The 19,011-nt window shown below is 44.4% G+C and overlaps 1 protein-coding gene across 1 annotated transcript; it reads left to right on the top strand.

Annotated features, from left to right (window-relative positions):
• The first annotated feature begins 135 nt into the window (after positions 1 to 135).
• Positions 136 to 17,645, top strand: armc8 (armadillo repeat containing 8). The gene is made up of 15 exons (XM_039014243.1): positions 136 to 367; positions 3,312 to 3,388; positions 4,520 to 4,591; positions 4,706 to 4,935; positions 8,635 to 8,732; positions 8,867 to 8,959; positions 9,058 to 9,138; positions 9,563 to 9,638; positions 9,891 to 9,981; positions 10,142 to 10,202; positions 10,628 to 10,828; positions 10,989 to 11,084; positions 11,182 to 11,264; positions 17,317 to 17,398; positions 17,529 to 17,645. Exons 1-15 carry the CDS (start codon positions 323 to 325, stop codon positions 17,643 to 17,645), a joined length of 1,503 nt encoding a protein of 500 aa, XP_038870171.1. The 5' UTR covers positions 136 to 322.
• The last annotated feature ends 1,366 nt before the right edge of the window (positions 17,646 to 19,011 follow it).

Raw genomic sequence — 19,011 nt, 5'->3', positions numbered from 1 at the left:
ATCATATGTCTTAATCAGCCATGCTTCAATGTCAAACCTGCGCGTTTAGAAGCAAAATGTACTTGATTGAGTTGATTTACAAATTGACATTCGATCATCTACAATGTAGCCAGTTGGTAAATATAAATACTAGTTTCATTAGAAAAGGAAACGTTATTTGTGGCTCAAACAGACCAAAGACACACATATTAACTCCACATAACCCATGATATACTAACTTATTCTGAAGGGTTGGGTGATTAAGCTATATTTACTTTTTAAATCTGAGCAGCTGGTTTGGAGGGCGGAGTATTCGTAAAGTGCTGCTCCGATTGGGGAAGAGATGGCGTGCTTGTTGGAGTCCCCTCTCCGCATCAGCGTGTTATCTGTGAGTGCCCCACTTATACTATGAAATAAATACGAACGTTTTCTGTGCATTATTCAGTACATTGGATAGTGAAACGCTTTTTGTGTGTCTCATCAATAGCAATGTCTTTGACGACATGCACTGAAGTTGCTGCTAGCTAGCTAGCACAGGCTTTGCAACATGTACTGTATCTAGCTAGCTAGCAAGGGCGGTCTCCCGATTGTCACCCGGAATGAGTTAGTTAGCAACCGGTGACACATTTTATGTGAATCCAATTAAAATGAAAAATCCCAAACCTGTAGCTAACAACTTTATTGCACAAAACGTTAACGATGCAATCAAAAGGTTATGCTAGTTAACTGGAACCAACCGCTAGTTAGTTAGCTAATTGGCTACCTGTAAATAACCATAGTTACTCTAGTTACATAGACACTGGTTCAACTGCTATCTGAAAATCACTCATTACTGCCACGCACAGGTTGGAAGTCTAGAACAGCTCAATACATTGGAGGTGCCGAAGAGGATTTTTTCCCGGTTGTTTGTACATTTTATCTTTAGACGATTTTTGAAAGTACAGCGAAACTCCCTATTTGGTGTAAACGAACGTATTTTGACATTATAACGTTTGCAGAGCTGGTAAATGGGAGTTTGAATCTGAGCTTCCTGGGCGTTACGCTTCGATCACACCGACAGTGTATTTGCGCAAAATAGTACGCAGCATCATCTGGATATGTATGCCACAAAAGTTCAACATTCACGTTCTGCTACCATTTCTGTCAAGCGGTGTTACGCATGCAGTTTAACGCATACGTTCGATAAATCCAATTATGTACTACAATGAACGCACTGCCACTGCAAGGCAAACACAGTGTTTCATTGGATATTAATGTAATTCTGGTGTACCAAAATGAAATGATCCTGTCGGTGCCAACTGCTGTCAGTTTTGTGATCGAGACGCTACTGTCAACTTTTTAAAACTTTAAAGTTAGCACTTTGCTTACGCTTCGAACACACCGACAGCGTCATTGCATTTTGGTACACCAGAATTACATTCATTTCCAATGAAACGCTGGGTTTGCCTTATTAAATTTAAAATAAAAAAACTTTTATTTAACCAGGAAAAGCCTATTGAGACCCAGAGTCTCTTTTTCAAGGGAGACCTGGCCAAGAAGGCAGCAAAAATCAATACATTACAGAATTAAAACATACAACCTGATCCAGCCTAAAAAAGCATTTACACTCCTCTGTAACAGTCTCCCATAAATATTTTAAATTCATTCAGTGGCACTAACATATCGATATGTTATTGTTAGTGCCACAACTTTATAAAGTTAACATTAGTAAGATGGCTTGAGATTTAAGTTATCATGCAGGAAACTAAAACTTTACACATACACTGCTGGCATCTAGTGGCCAAAATATAAATTGTGCCTAAGCTGGAATAATACATTGTGGTTTTTCTCTTGCATTTCAAAGATGATGGAACAAAAAAAAACACAAAAAACACTTTTTTTCTTTGTATTGTCTCTTACCAGATCTAATGTGTTATATTCTCCTACATTAATTTCACAATTCCACAAACTTCAAAGTGTGTCCTTTGGATGTGTATGTGACCAATAAAATTTGTTTTGATTTGAAATGGTATCAAGAATATACATATCCTTGCTTCAGGTCCTGAGCTACAGGCAGTTATATTTGGGTATGTAATTTTAGGCGAAATTTGGAAAAAACAGGGTCCGATCCTTAAGGAAGTTTATTTAAAAATTATACATAAATATTATCCTTCCAACCACTATATGAAAAACACGAATTCAAATTGTACCTTTTGTAATTACCACCCAGAAACAGTGTTGCGTCTTTTTTGGCATTGTATTCATGTAAGGAATCTGTGGCAAGACATCAGTAGAGTTATAATTGAACACATTTATGAAGATTTTACACTATTATGGAGAGATGTACTGCTTGGATTCTTTACTTACGATAGAAATAAGTTGAAACAATTTCATGTAATTAATTTCATTACTCTTTTGGCCAAATTTCATATTCACAAATATACATTTACAAACAAAACACCACATTTTATTACCTTGCAAAAAGAATTTGAACTATATTTTAAGACAATTAAAACTTCTGTCAACAAAAAAGCTGTTAGAATTATAAATGTGTGTATGTCCTTTAAGGTCCTTGTGTAATGTGATATTGTATCCCCTAGCCCCGCCACTAGTCCAAATGTCCTTTTTATATTCTTTATATATACTTGTGTTCCCATGTACTTTTTGTATTGATTTGTTGTTAAGAAAAAATAAGAAAAGTAAATATTGGAACGCCAACTGCGAGCCAGGCCCAAAATCAGTGCCCGACATCACTAATGCTCTTATGGCTGAATGGAAGCAAGTCCCCGCAGCAATGTTCCAACATCTAGTGGAAAGCCTTCCCAGAAGATTGGTGGCTGTTATAGCAGGAAAGGGGGGACCAACTCCATATTAATGCCCATGATTTTGGAATGAGATGTTTGACGAGCAGGGGTTGGATTCACAAAACACTACTTACGAAAAAACGTAAGAAGTTTCTTAAGGAAAAAATTGCATTTAAGAAGACGTTTCTTGTTAAGAGTTTGTGAATTTGGGCCCAGGTGTCCACATACTTTTAGTCATGTAGTGTATTTCACATCGTGAGCAGTGCGGAAAGTTCTGGACAGTCCCCACCACTCGATGATAAACGTATTAAGTGACATACGACCGTCTCGTGCTCTGGATGAGTTTACAGCTTGACGAGAGTAGCCTAGCGCCTGTTGACCAGTCGTACAGTTAGGAGGAGCTTTTCTGGGATGGTGTATCTGTCTGGCCCAGACCAGTCCTGACTGCGGAGTGTGTGTGTGTGTGTGTGTGTGTGTGGTTGGTGTCAGCGGTGGGATGAGGAGGGAGGCCAGCACCGACTCACTGTTCTCTCTCGTGTCACCATGCAGGAGGTCACAGCCACCAGCCGCCATTATGTTGACCGGCTGTTCCACCCCGATCCACAGAAAGTGCTGCAGGGAGTCATGTAAGTACATTATAATTTACATGACCTTGTGTTGTATTAGCCTATGTCTTACTATAGGAACATTTTATATTTGTCCTGTCACTGTCCCTCTTTGTTTGCATCCCAAATGGCACCCTTTCCTCTACTTAGTGCACTACTTTTGACCAGAGCCTTATGGGAAATAGGGTGCCATTTGGGACATAGCCTCTGTGTCTGTCCTTGTGCAAGTCTGAATGCCCATTGAGCAGGTAGCTCTTGGTGCTCTGGAGGGAGCTGTCTGTCAGTGATTGGTTGTTTGAGTGCAATGTGAGCATGCCCAGTGTGAGCTCAGTGAGAGCTGCTTAGACCACTTTGTTTACATGTGGCTGTACGACCTGTGTGTGATCAGTCAGTCTGCTTCATCTTTATTTTTTACTCCGAGGCCCAGCTCTGGTTACGGTTTTAGGCAGCTGGCCGCATCGCTACCTGACTGGTGCAGCTGTTCTTTTCCACTGGCCCCCGCCAGCTCATGGCTATTTCATTCCATTAACTACTAGTATCTTTATATCGCATGCATTACGTTCTATAGGGTCTCATCAGTTGGCGAACCACAGTTAGAATTCTGTACTCTGGATAACTTTTCATATGTTATTATTGGCTTATATAAATGGTGTGTGATATTTAAGCAATAAGGCCCGAGGGGGTGTGGTATATGGCCAATATACCACGGCTAAGGGCTGTTCTTATGCACGACACAACGCGGAGTGTCTGGATACAGCCCTTAGCCATGGTATACAGGCCATATACAACAAACCCCGACGTGCCTTATTGCTGTTATAAACTGGTTACCAACATAATTAGGGCAGTAAAAATGTAATGTTTTGTCATACCCATGGAATACGGTCTGATATACCACGGCATTCATCCAATCAGCATTCAGGGCTCAAACCACCCAGTTTATAATCAGTATTCTATCCTCTCAAAGCAATACGTTACCAAGCTTGAGCAGCACTGATGTTTCTCAGCTGAGCCTGTAGACGTTAGCCCTAGTGTTTCGACTTGTTTAGCGCTGGTGATATGAATTATACTGTGGATGAACTATGACAAGTGTCGTTATTGTGGCTGTTAGTAACATGCTGAGGGAGCTCCACACGTGTGTGTGTGTGTTCACAGTGACATGAAGAATGCTGTCATCGGAAACAACAAACAGAAAACCAACCTGATTGTCCTGGGAGCTGTGCCCAGGTATCTCTCGCTTTCCCTCTTACCTTCTTTCTCCTCTCTCACCTCCCCTCTTTTCCTGCTTTCCCTGTCTTCTTTTTTTTCTCTCTCACGGAGTCTGTCCCTCCTTCCCCCCAGGTTACTGTACCTGCTCCAGCAGGGCTTATCCAGCTCTGAGCTGAGGACAGAGGTGCTGGGCTCAGAACTGAGGACAGAGGGTGCGGTGGTGCTGGGCTCAGAGCTGAGTACAGAGTGTGCGGTGGTGCTGAGTACAGAGTGTGTGGTGGTGCTGGGCAGTCTGGCCATGGGCACCGAGAACAACATCAAGTCCCTGGTGGACTGTCACATCATCCCTGCTTTACTGCAAGGTACACACACACACACACACACACACACACTGCATACAATAGGGAAACAACGAACAGATAATGGCGCCGGAGGAGATGGCTGCCGTTTACGGTCTCCTAACCAATTGTGCTATTGAGTGTGTTTTTTCACGTTATTTGTAACTTATTTTGTACATAATGTTTCTGCGACCGTCTCGTATGACTGAAAAGAGATTCGAGATATCAGGCCAGCGATTACTCACCCCCTACTGGAAGAAGATTTTTTCTTTAACGAGTCGGACGTCATTCGAAGGAGAAAGAAACAGGGATATCGGGGACGTAGGTCGGGGTGCCTTTTTAAGGATCCGACGGCGAGTGGGTAATCTGCCTTTACCATCGGTCTTATTAGCCAACGTACAATCATTGGATAACAAAATAGACGAACTACAATCACGTATATCCTACCAACGGGACATTAAAAACTGTAATATGTTATGTTTCACAGAGTTGTGGCTGAACGACGACATGAATAACATACAGCTGGTGGGTTTTACACTGTATCGGCAGGATAGAACAGCAGCCTCCGGTAAGACAAGGGGTGGCGGTCTGTGTATATTTGTAAACAACAGCTGGTGCACAAAATCTAATAGTAAGTAAGTCTCTAGGTTTTGCTTGCCTGAGGTAGAGTATCTCATGATAAGCTGTAGACCACACACTCTTTACCAAAATAGTTTTCATCTATATTCTTCGTAGCTGTCTATTGACCACCACAAACCGATGCTGACACTAAGACCGCACTCAACGAGCTGTATACGGCCATAGGCAAACAGGAAAACGCTCATCCTGAGGCGACGCTCCTAGTGGCCGTGGACTTTAATGCAGGGAAACTTAAATCTATTTTACCTAATTTATACCAGCATTTTAAACGTGCAACCAGAGGGAAAAAAACTCTAGACCACCTTTACTCCACACACAGAGACGTGTACAAAGCTCTCCCTCGCCCTGCATTTGGAAAATCTGACCATAATTCTATCCTCCTGATTCCTGCTTACAAGCAAAAACTCAAGCAGGAAGCACCAGTGACTCAGTCAATAAAGAAGTGGTCAGATGACGCAGATGCTAATCTACAGGACTGTTTTGCTAGCACAGACCGTAATATGTTCTGGGATTCTTCCGGCATTAAGGAGTACACCACATCAGTCACTGGCTTCGTCAATAAGTGCATTGATGACGTCGTCTCCACAGTGACTGTACGTACATACCCCAACCAGAAGCCATGGATTACAGGCAACATCCGCACTGAGCTAAAGGGTAGAGCTGCCGCTTGCAAGGAGCGGGACTCTAACCCGGAAGCTTATAAGAGATCCCGCTATGCCCTGTGACGAACCATCAAATAGACAAAGCATCAATACAGGACTAAGATTGAATCGTACTACACCGGCTCCGACGCTCATCGGATGTGGCAGGGCTCGCAAACTATTACAGACGACAAAGGTGTTAGCAATTGATGTTGATGTTATTCTTCAATAACACAAACTCCAAAGCAAATCAGGGGGAGAAAAATTGGTTTATTTGAAAAGAACAAATCAAGATGATGTGCTGGAAGGTAGATGTTCAGTCTCCCATTTATAACCCCCCACCCTAGTCTGGGGTTAACCAATGAGAAGTCCTTGCAGTACCACATGGCCAAATAACAACTATCCTGTTCCCGACTCAATGTACGGAATGTAACGCACGTAGCTCTGAGTTCAGGAGTGACATTCCACAGATTTTAAACATTTGTTGAACTGAAACCCAACTCCTATTTACATTGACAATTCCCTATTGACCATTAGTACTATATTTAGTTTAGTACTCTTGTCCTCTCATCCTCTGCGTTGTGTATTTATCTTCAAAATATTCTTGTAAAGGGAAGCACAGCCGAGAGCTGCCCAGTGACACGAGCCTACCAGACAAGTTAAATTACTTCTATGCTCATATCGAGGCAAACAACACTGAAGCATGCATGAGAGCATCAGCGGTTCCGGAAGACTGTGTGATCACGCTCTCCACAGCTGATGTGAGTAAAACCTTTAAACAGGTCAACATTCACAAGGCCGCAGGGCCAGACGGATTACCAGGACGTGTACTCATGCATGCGCTGACCAACTGGCAAGTGTCTTCACTGACATTTTCAACCTGTCCCTGACTGAGTCTGTAATACCAACATTTTTCAAGCAGACCACCATAGTTCCTGTGCCCAAGAACACTAAGGTAACCTGCCTATATGACTACCGACCAGTAGCACTCACGTCTGTAGCCATGAAGTGCTTTGAAAGGTTGAAAGGCCCCAACAGATCCACAGATGATGCAATCTCTATTGCACTCCACACTTCCCTTTCCCACCTGGACAAAAGGAACACCTACGAGAGAATGCTATTCATTGACTACAGCTCAGCGTTCAACACCATAGTGCCCTCAAAGCACATCACTAAGCTAAGGATCCTGGGACTAAACACCTCCCTCTGCAACTGGATCCTGGACTTCCTGACGGGCCGCCCCCAGGTGGTAAGGGTAGGTAACAACACGTCCGCCACACTGATCCTCAACACGGGGGCCCCACGGGTACGTGCTCAGTCCTCTCCTGTACTCCCTGTTCACTCATGACTGCATGGCCAGGCACAACTCCAACACCATCATTAAGTTTGCTGATGACACAACAGTGGTAGGCCTGATCAATGACAACAATGAGACAGCCTATAGGGAGGAGGTCAGAGACCTGACAGTGTGGTGCCAGGACAACAGCCTCTCCCTCAACGTGATCAAGACTAAGGAGATCATTGTGGACTACAGGAAAAGGAGGACCTAGCACGCCCCCATTCTCATCGACGGGGCTGTAGTGGAGCAGATTGAGAGCTTCAAGTTCCTTGGTGTCCACATCAACGACTAACTAACATGGTCCAAGCACACCAAGACAGTCGTGAAGAGGGCACAACAAAGCCTATTCCCCCTCAGGAAACTAAAAGATTTGGCATGGGTCCTCAGATCCTCAAAAAGTTATACAGCTGCACCATCGAGCGCATCCTGACTGGTGGCATCACTGCCTGGTACGGCAAATACTCGGCCTCCGACTGCAGGGCACTATAGAGGGTAGTGCGTACGGCCCAATACATCACTGGGGCCAAGCTTCCTGCCATCCAGGACCTCTATACCAGGCGGTGTCAGAGGAAGGCCCTAAAAATTGTCAGACTCCAGCCACCCTAGTCGTAGACTGTTCTCTCTGCTACCGCATGGCAAGTGGTACCGGAGCTGCAAGTTTAGGTCCCAAAGGCTAATTAACAGCTTCTACCCACAAGCCATAGACTTCTGAAAAGCTAATCAAATGGCTACCCAGACTATTTGCATTGTCCCCCCTCCCTCTTTTACGCTGCTGCTACTCTGTTTATTGTCTATGCATTATCACTTTAACTCTACCTACATGTACATATTACCTCAACTAACCGGTGTCCCCGCACATTGACTCTGTACCGGTACCCCCTGTATATCGCCTCGCTACTGTTATTTTACTGCTGCTCTTCAATTACAATTATACATTTTTATTTTTTACTTAACACTTATTTTTCTTAACTGCATTGTTCGTTAGGGGCTTGTAAGTAAGCATTTCACTGTGAGGTGAAATGCCTGTTGTATTTGGCGCATGTGACTAATAAAATGTGATTTGATTTGAAGTATCAGTGACTTATGCTCTCTGTGTATATGCAGGTCTCGTATGTCCAGACCTGATCTTCATCGAGGCTTGTCTTCGCTGCCTCAGGACAGTCTTCATCAGTCCAGTCACCCCAGTGCAGCTGCTCTACACTGTAAGTCTTAGTCACTTGTTCTCTGAAACACATTCATAGGGGTGTAATGTAATATTACAACATGCTATCTCTAGCACTCATCTGAGCCGAGTGTTCTGAGCTGTGTGGACAGTAACAGTGTCTGTCTCCTTCAGGACCCCACTGTGATTCCCCACTTGATGTCCCTGCTGAGTCGGTCTCCGCAGACGCAGGACTACACCACCCAGATCTTCTCCCACTGCTGCAAGGTCAGTACAGCAGTACACATTTAAAACAGTCATATAGTAGAATGTTAATTAGTCTGTCTGAGGAATGACTCAGTTATGTGCGGGTGTGTGTTCTGTAGAGTCCAGAGCATCAGACGGTTCTGTTTAACCACGGGGCGATCCAGAACATTGCTCCCATGCTCATCTCTCCCTCCTATAAGGTACTGTTTGAAACCCATTGTCTCAGTTCAACCATCTCTCACCCTTAGATGTATTAACATGTCTTACCCTCTCTCTCTCCCCTTTCCCCTCTCTCTCTCTACCTCTCTCTCACCCTCTCTTTCCCCCCTCTCTCTCACTACCTCTCTCACCCTCTCTCTCCCCTTTCCCCCCTCTCTCTCTACCTCTCTTTCACCCTCTCTTTCCCCCTCTCTCTCACTACCTCTCTCACCCTCTCTCCCCTTTCCCCCCCTCTCTCTACCTCTCTCTCACCCTCTCTTTCCCCCCTCTCTTTCACTACCTCTCTCTCACCCTCTCTCTCCCCTTTCCCCCCTCTCTCTCACTACCTCTCTCTCACCCTCTCTCTCCCCTTTCCTCCCTCTTATCTCACTACCTCTCTTTATTTGGTTCTCTCATGCCATACAGGTACGTATGCAGGCATTAAAATGCTTCTCAGTCCTGGCCTATGAGAACATTCAGGTCTCCATGACATTGGTGAATGGTAAGACTACTTTTCCCTTTTATTTCTCTCTCCCTGCCTCTCTCTCTCTGTCTTTTTTCGCCCTCTCTTTCATTCTTGCCTGCTCTGAGACCTAACTGGGACAGCTTCCAGTTGTGTTGTTTACTCTGTGTCAGAGGTGTTCTGTTATTGCCATTACATTGTTATCGTCATGGTAGCAGACATGTTGTCAGATGGTGATAATATAGTATTATGATGCTACTATACAATCTATGTTCTCCTCTCTGTTCTCAGTGCTTGTTGATGGAGATCTGCTCTCTCAGGTATTTGTCAGAATGTTGCAAAGGGATCAGCCCATTGAAATGCAGCTCACAGCAGCCAAGTGGTGAGTGTTTCACTTGACTATTAAACTAAGTGTGCTGTGATTGACCATGTCGACGTAAGTGCTGTAGGTGTGAATCTGCGGACTGAAGTTACGTGTCGATAGTGTTTTTCTTTCTTAAGGTGACATTTCTCTCCCTCTCTCTCTTTCTGTCCCCCCCCAGTCTAACATACATGTGTCGAGCGGGAGCCATCAGAACAGATGACAGGTGCATTGTTTTAAAGGTGATTATACTATTTTGCTTGTACCATTGTGCACTCATCTAACGACTCAGTCTAAAACTGATATGTGTGTTGAGTCTATGCTGCCTATTGTGTGTATAGTCTGCCCTGTCTATGTTGGTGTGTGTGTGGACTTTTATTGGGATGGATCTTGTCCTGGAGGCAGAGCGTTTTCCACTAGATGGGCCAGAATGCAATGTCAAAATTGTCTATAATGTAAAGCATTTATGGAAACAAAATGTAGCTTTTTGGTAATTTAAGTTTAGGGTTTGGCACAAGATTATCAGTGTGGTTAGGGTTAAAATCAGGTTTTCTGACTTTGTGGCTGTGCCAGCTAGTGACCACCCTGCAGAGCTGCCTCCAGTACATGAGTCATCCCAACAAGTGCCAACCTGTATGTAGAACTCTGGTTCCATCCCTGTCTGTAGACCCTGCCGTGCCTGGTGAGGATGTGCAGTAAGGAGCGTCTGTTGGAGGAGCGTGTGGAGGGGGCAGAGACCCTGGCCTACCTGATGGAGCCTGATGTGGAGCTGCAGAGGATCGCCAGTGTAACAGACCACCTAGTGGCCATGCTGGCTGACTACTTCAAATACCCCAGCTCTGTCAGCGCCATCACTGACATCAAGAGGGTGAGACACTGGACTATAGTCATTGAACCTAGCCAGATAGTCTTACAAGGCAGAGAAAACAGTGACCATCATGAGAAGAGAACACCACAGTCCTTCATTTGGACCAAAATCTCTTTTACCTAAAAAAAAATAGTTTATTTCCTTTTGTATTTTTCTGTAGTTGGATCACGACATGAAGCAGGCACATGAGCTGAGGCAAGCTGCCTTCAAGCTGTACGCCTCACTGGGCTCCAACGATGAAGACATCCGCAAGAAGGTGACTTCAACAGTACACACACCCACCCCTACCCAGCCACTTTTAGAAGTGTGTGTGTCCTTCTCATAACCCCCCGCTCCTGTTTCTCCCTCCTCAGATCACAGAGACCGAGAACATGATGGACAGGATAGTGAGCGGCCTGTCAGAATCCAGCATCAAGGTGCGGCTAGCAGCCGTCAGGTACGGATAACACATAACATCTCTACTTCTCTGCTCTCCACTGAGTGTCCTGTCACATTCTGTTCCTCTTTTTTATAGATATACACTACCGTTCAAAAGTTTGGGGTCCCTTAGAAATTTCCTTGTTTCTGAAAGAAAAGAAAAAAATAATAATAATAATTAAATAATAATTAAATAATAATGAAAATAATATCAAGTTGATCAGAAATACAGTGTAGACATTGTTAATGTTGTAAATGACTATTGTAGCTGGAAATGGCATATTTTTTAAAATGGAAAATCTGCCGAGGCCCATTATCAGCAACCATCAAATCAAAGTGTATTTGTCACGTGCGCTGAATACAACAGATGTAAACCTTAGTGAAATGCTTACTTACAGCTTCTAACCAATAGTCCAAAGGTATTAGGTGAACAATAGGTAGGTAAAGAAATAAAACAACAGTAAAAAGACGAGCGAGGCTATAAAAGTAGCGAGGCTACATACAGACACCGGTTAGTCAGGCTGATTGAGGTAGTATGTACATGTAGATATGGTTAAAGTGACTATGCATATATGATGAACAGAGAGTAGCAGTAGCGTAAAAGGAGGGGCTGGCGGGAGGTGGGACACAATGCAGATAGCCCGGTTAGCCAATGTGCGGGAGCACTGGTTGGTCGGCCCAATTGAGGTAGTATGTACATGGATGTATAGTTAAAGGGACTATGCATATATGATAAACACAGAGTAGCAGCAGCGTAAAAAGAGGGGTTGGGGTTGGAGGAGGCTGTCTCATTGTTGTCGGTGATCAGGCCTACCACTGTTGTGTCATCAGCAAACTTAATGATGGTGTTGGAGTCGTGCATGGCCATGCAGTCGTGGGTGAACAGGGAGTACAGGACGGGACTGAGTACGCACCCCTGGAGAGCTCCAGTATTGAGGATCAGCGTGGCAGATGTGTTGCTACCTACCCTCACCACCTGGGGGCGGCGCGTCAGGAAGTCCAGGATCCAGTTGCAGAGGGAGGTGTTTAGTCCCAGGATCCTTAGCTTAGTGATGAGCTTTGAGGGCACTATGGTGTTGAACGCTGAGCTGTAGTCAATGAATAGCATTCTCTCGTAGGTGTTCCTTTTGTCCAGGTGAGAAAGGGAAGTGTGGAGTGCAATAGAGATTGCATCATCTGTGGATCTGTTTGGGCGGTATGCAAATTGGAGTGGGTCTAGGGTTTCTGGGATAATGGTGTTGATGTGAGCCATTACCAACCTTTCAAAGCACTTCATGGCTACGGATGTGAGTGCTACGGGTCTGTAGTCATTTAGGCAGGTTTCCTTTTGTGTTCTTGGGCACAGGAACTATGGTGGTCTGCTTGAAACATGTTGGTATTACAGACTCAATCAGGGACATGTTGAAAATGTCAGTGAAGACACCTGCCAGTTGGTCAGCACATGCCCGGAGCACACGTCCTGGTAATCTGTCTGGACCTGCGGCCTTGTGTATGTTGACCTGTTTAAAGGTCTTACTCACGTCGGCTACGGAGAGCGTGATCACACAGTCGTCCGGAACCGCTGATGCTCTCATGCATGCCTCAGTGTTGCTTGCCTCGAAGCGAGCATAGAGGTGATTGAGCTCGTCTGGTAGGCTCGTATCACTGGGCAGCTCGCGGCTGTGCTTCCCTTTGTAGTCTGTAATAGTTTGCAAGCCCTGCCACATAAGACGAGCGTCGGAGCCGGTGTAGTATGGTTCAATCTTAGCCCTGTATTGACGCTTTGCCTGTTTGATGGTTCGTCGCAGGGTGACGTGTTCCAGGCCTTCTAGGCAGAGTTACAAAGAAAAAGCCATATCTCAGACTGGCCAATAAAAAGTAAAGATTAAGATGGGCAAAAGAACACAGACACTGAACAGAGGAACTCTGCCTGGAAGCCCAGCATCCCGGAGTCGCCTCTTCACTGTTGACGTTGAGACTGGTGTTTTGCGGGATACTATTTAATGAAGCTGCCAGTTGAGGACTTGTGAGGCGTCTGTTTCTCAAACTAGACACCCTAATATACTTGTCCTCTTGCTCAGTTGTGCACTGGGGCCTCCCATTCCTCTTTCTATTTTGGCTAGAGCCTGTTTTTTTGACTGTGTGTGTGTGTGTACACAGACACACACACGCACACAGTACCAGTCAAAAGTTTGGACACCTAGTCATTCAAGGGTTTTTCTTTATTTTTTACTATTTTCTACATTGTAGAATAATATTGAAGACATCAAAACTATGAAATAACACATATGGACTCATGTAGTAACCAAAAAAGTGTAAAACAAATTAAAATAAATGTGAGATTCTTCAAATAGCCAGCCTTTGCCTTGATGACAGCTTTGCACACGCTTGGCATTCTCTCAACCTGCTTCACCTGGAATGCTTTTCCAACAGTCTTGAAGGAGTTCCCACATATGCTGAGCACTTGTTGGCTGCTTTTCCTTCAGTCTGCGGTCCAACTCATCCCAAGTCATCTCAATTGGGTTGAGGTCGGGTAATTGTGGAGGCCAGGTCATCGGATGCAGCACTCCATCACTCTCCTTCTTGGTAAAATAGCCCTTACACAGCCTGGAGGTGTGATGGGTCATTGTCCTGTTGAAAAACAAATGATAGTTCCACTAAGCCCAAACCAGATGCGATGGTGTATAGCTGCAGAATACTGTGGTAGCCATGCTGGTTAAGTGTGCCTTGAATTCTAAATTAATCACTGACGGTGTCACCAGCAAAGCACCCCCACACCATAACACCACCACCTCCATGCTTCACGGTGGGAACCACACATGCAGAGATCATCCGTTCACTTACTCTGCGTCTCACAAAGACACAGCGGTTGGAACCAAAGATCTACAATTAGCACTCCAGACCAAAGGACAGATTTCCACCGGTCTAATGTCCATTGCTCGTGTTTCTTGGCTCAAGCAAGTCTCTTCTTATTGGTGTCCTTTAGTAGGGGTTTCTTTGCAGCAATTCAACCATGATGGCCTGATTCACGCAGTCTCCTCTGAACAGTTGTCTGTTACTTGAACTCTGTGAAGCATTTATTTGGGCTGCAATCTGAGGCTGGTAACTCTAATGAACTTATCCACTGCAGCAGAGGTAACTCTGGGTCTTCCTTTCCTGTGGTGGTCCTCATGAGAGCCAGTTTCATCATAAGGCTTGATGTTTTTTTGCGACTGCACTTGAAGAAACTTTCAAAGTTCTTGAAATTTTCCCTATTGACTGACCTTCATGTCTTAAAAGTAATGATGGACTGTCATTTCTCTTTGCTTATTTGAGCTGTTCTTGCCATTATATAGACTTGGTATTTTACCAGATAGGGCTATCTCCTGTATACCACCCCTCCCCTGTCACAACACAACTGATTGACTCAAACACATTAAGAAGGAAATACATTTCACAAATTAACTTTTAAGAAGGCACACCTGTTAATTGAAAAGCATTCCAGGTGACTACCTCATGAAGCGGGTTGAGAGAATGCCATAAGTGTGCAAAGCTGTCATCATGGCAAAGGGTGGCTACTTTGAAGAATCTCAAATATAAAATATATTTTGATTTGTTTAACACTTAAAAAAAAACATTGTTACTACGTGATTCCATATGTATATTTTTGATGTCTTCTTTTATTATACAAAGTAAAAAATAGTAAAAATAAAGAAAAACCCTTGAATGAGTAGGTGTGTCCAAACCTTTGACGTGTGTGTTTTTATATATAATTTTTCAATTATATAATTTCCTTTTTTCAGGTAAACATCATAAACAAATAGTACATGTATCTGAATTTCTAATTGTAATAACCAACAAACACCAACACAATGACAGGAAACAAAAACATATATAAGCAATAAGATTTATGCCTTTCAGTTCTCTGTGCTTAATGTTTCATTACCTCTAGACAGTGTTTCATTCATTGCCCCTACCTGTCTTTCATTCATTGCCCCTACCTGTCTTTCATTCATTGCCCCTACCTGTCTTTCATTCATTACCCCACCTTTCTTTCATTCATTACCCCCACCTGTCTTTCATTCATTACCCCCACCTGTCTTTCATTCATTACCCCCACATGTCTTTCATTCATTACCCCTACCTGTATTTCATTCATTACCCCCACCTGTATTTCATTCATTACCCCCACCTGTATTTCATTCATTACCCCCACCTGTCTTTCATTCATTACCCCCACCTGTCTTTCATTCATTACCCCCACCTGTCTTTCATTCATTACCCCCGCCTTTCTTTCATTCATTGCCCCTGCCCGTCTTTCATTCATTGCCCCTACCTGTCTTTCATTCATTGCCCCTACCTGTCTTTCATTCATTACCCCCACCTGTCTTTCATTCATTACCCCCACCTGTCTTTCATTCATTACCCCTACCTGTCTTTCATTCATTGCCCCTACCTGTCTTTCATTCATTGCCCCTACCTGTCTTTCATTCATTGCCCCTACCTGTCTTTCATTCATTGCCCCTACCTGTCTTTCATTCATTGCCCCCACCTGTCTTTCATTCATTACCCCCACCTGTCTTTCATTCATTACCCCCACCTGTCTTTCATTCATTACCCCTGCCCGTCTTTCATTCATTACCCCTGCCCGTCTTTCATTCATTACCCCTGCCCGTCTTTCATTCATTACCCCTGCCCGTCTTTCATTCATTACCCCTGCCCGTCTTTTATTCATTACCCCTGCCCGTCTTTTATTCATTACCCCTGCCCGTCTTTCATTCATTACCCCTGCCCGTCTTTCATTCATTACCCCTGCCCGTCTTTCATTCATTACCCCTGCCCGTCTTTCATTCATTGCCCCTGCCCGTCTTTCATTCATTGCCCCTACCTGTCTTTCATTCATTGCCCCTGCCCGTCTTTCATTCATTGCCCCTACCTGTATTTCATTCATTACCCCCACCTGTATTTCATTCATTACCCCCACCTGTCTTTCATTCATTACCCCTACCTGTCTTTCATTCATTGCCCCCACATGTATTTCATTCATTTCCCCTACCTGTCTTTCATTCATTGCCCCTACCCGTCTTTCATTCATTACCCCTGCCCGTCTTTCATTCATTACCCCTGCCCGTCTTTCATTCATTACCCCTGCCCGTCTTTCATTCATTACCCCTACCTGTCTTTCATTCATTACCCCTGCCGTCTTTCATTCATTACCCCTGCCCGTCTTTCATTCATTGACCCTGCCCGTCTTTCATTCATTACCCCTGCCCGTCTTTCATTCATTACCCATGCCCGTCTTTCATTCATTGACCCTGCCCGTCTTTCATTCATTACCCCTGCCCGTCTTTCATTCATTACCCCTGCCCGTCTTTCATTCATTGACCCTGCCCGTCTTTCATTCATTACCCCTGCCCGTCTTTCATTCATTGACCCTGCCCGTCTTTCATTCATTGACCCTGCCCGTCTTTCATTCATTGACCCTGCCCGTCTTTCATTCATTGACCCTGCCCGTCTTTCATTCATTACCCCTGCCCGTCTTTCATTCATTACCCCTGCCCGTCTTTCATTCATTGACCCTGCCCGTCTTTCATTCATTGACCCTGCCCGTCTTTCATTCATTACCCCTGCCCGTCTTTCATTCATTACCCCTGCCCGTCTTTCATTCATTACCCCTGCCCGTCTTTCATTCATTACCCCTGCCCGTCTTTCATTCATTACCCCTGCCCGTCTTTCATTCATTACCCCTGCCCGTCTTTCATTCATTACACCTGCCCGTCTTTCATTCATTACCCCTGCCCGTTTTTCATTCATTACCCCTGCCCGTCTTTCTTTCATTACCCCGACCCATTTTTATTTTCCTTTCATGCCTTTTATTAATTTGACTGTCACAAAATGTGTGGTTGTAGTCTGTAAAATACAAAATACGCCTAATGTAGTATAGAGGCCCTTCCACTATAAAACCAACTAACTATTTTGTACAAGGAAGCTACCAGGGTCCAGTTGGTCCATAGAGTCATAGAACATATATTGAAACTGTTTCCCTCTTAGCGTATGAAGATCTCCTTGAACCTAAGATATCTGACTCTTCCTCTGTCTCGCTATGTGTCCAGGTGTCTTCACAGTCTGTCCCGGTCAGTCCAGCAGTTGAGGACTAGTTTTCATGACCACGCAGTATGGAAACCCCTTATGAAGGTCTGTACTCTAGTATTACCCTCTACATCTCTATATAGTCACATCATGTTTGTGTAAGCTGCAGAGGAAATGGCCAATATGTGGGGCTATTATTAAGACTGAATGGACTCTTCTCTCTCTGTTTGTGTAGTTGTTACAGAACGCTCCAGAAGAGGTGCTGGTCATGGCCTCTTCTACACTATGCAACCTGCTGCTGGAGTTCTCACCCAGCAAAGAGGTGAGACTGGCAGCAATACAACACTACTAGTGTTACCTAGTGGCAGGCAGCAATACAACACTACTAGTGTTACCTAGTGGCAGCAATACAACACTACTAGTGTTACCTAGTGGCAGGCAGCAATACAACACTACTACTGTTACCTAGTGGCAGGCAGCAATACAACACTACTACTGTTACCTAGTGGCAGACAGCAATACAACACTACTACTGTTACCTAGTGGCAGCAATACATCACTACTAGTGTTACCTAGAGGCAGGCAGCAATACAACACTACTAGTGTTACCTAGAGGCAGGCAGCAATACAACACTACTACTGTTACCTAGTGGCAGGCAGCAATACAACACTACTACTGTTACCTAGTGGCAGACAGCAATACAACACTACTACTGTTACCTAGTGGCAGCAATACAACACTACTACTGTTACCTAGTGGCAGCAATACAACACTACTACTGTTACCTAGAGGCAGGCAGCAATACAACACTACTAGTGTTACCTAGTGGCAGGCAGCAATACAACACTACTACTGTTACCTAGTGGCAGACAGCAATACAACACTACTACTGTTACCTAGTGGCAGGCAGCAATACAACACTACTACTGTTACCTAGAGGCAGGCAGCAATACAACACTACTACTGTTACCTAGTGGCAGCAATACAACACTACTACTGTTACCTAGAGGCAGGCAGCAATACAACACTACTAGTGTTACCTAGTGGCAGGCAGCAATACAACACTACTAGTGTTACCTAGTGGCAGGCAGCAATACAACACTACTAGTGTTACCTAGTGGCAGGCAGCAATACAACACTACTAGTGTTACCTAGTGGCAGGCAGCAATACAACACTACTAGTGTTACCTAGTGGCAGGCAGCAATACAACACTACTAGTGTTACCTAGTGGCAGGCAGCAATACAACACTACTACTGTTACCTAGTGGCAGCAATACAACACTACTAGTGTTACCTAGTGGCAGGCAGCAATACAACACTACTACTGTTACCTAGTGGTAGGCAGCAATACAACACTACTAGTGTTACCTAGTGGCAGGCAGCAATACAACACTACTACTGTTACCTAGTGGCAGGCAGCAATATAACACTACTAGTGTTACCTTGTGGCAGGCAGCAATACAACACTACTAGTGTTACCTAGTGGCAGGCAGCAATACAACACTACTAGTGTTACCTAGAGGCAGGCAGCAATACAACACTACTACTGTTACCTAGTGGCAGGCAGCAATACAACACTACTACTGTTACCTAGTGGTAGGCAGCAATACAACACTACTAGTGTTACCTAGTGGCAGGCAGCAATACAACACTACTACTGTTACCTAGTGGCAGGCAGCAATACAACACTACTAGTGTTACCTAGTGGCAGGCACC

Source organism: Salvelinus namaycush, chromosome 19, assembly GCF_016432855.1.
Source record: "Salvelinus namaycush isolate Seneca chromosome 19, SaNama_1.0, whole genome shotgun sequence".
NCBI lineage: Eukaryota > Metazoa > Chordata > Actinopteri > Salmoniformes > Salmonidae > Salvelinus > Salvelinus namaycush.
Note: the sequence above shows the minus strand (reverse complement) of the source record. Positions and strands in the feature narration are given on the sequence as shown.

Bases quoted from the DNA above. Each gene is read 5' to 3' on its own strand.
- armc8 (XM_039014243.1), top strand. From the start codon at position 323: ATGGCGTGCTTGTTGGAGTCCCCTCTCCGCATCAGCGTGTTATCT. The intron at 11,085-11,181 runs GTGACTTCAACA...CTCCCTCCTCAG, and splicing joins ATGAAGACATCCGCAAGAAG to ATCACAGAGACCGAGAACAT. The intron at 11,265-17,316 runs GTACGGATAACA...CTATGTGTCCAG, and splicing joins GTGCGGCTAGCAGCCGTCAG to GTGTCTTCACAGTCTGTCCC.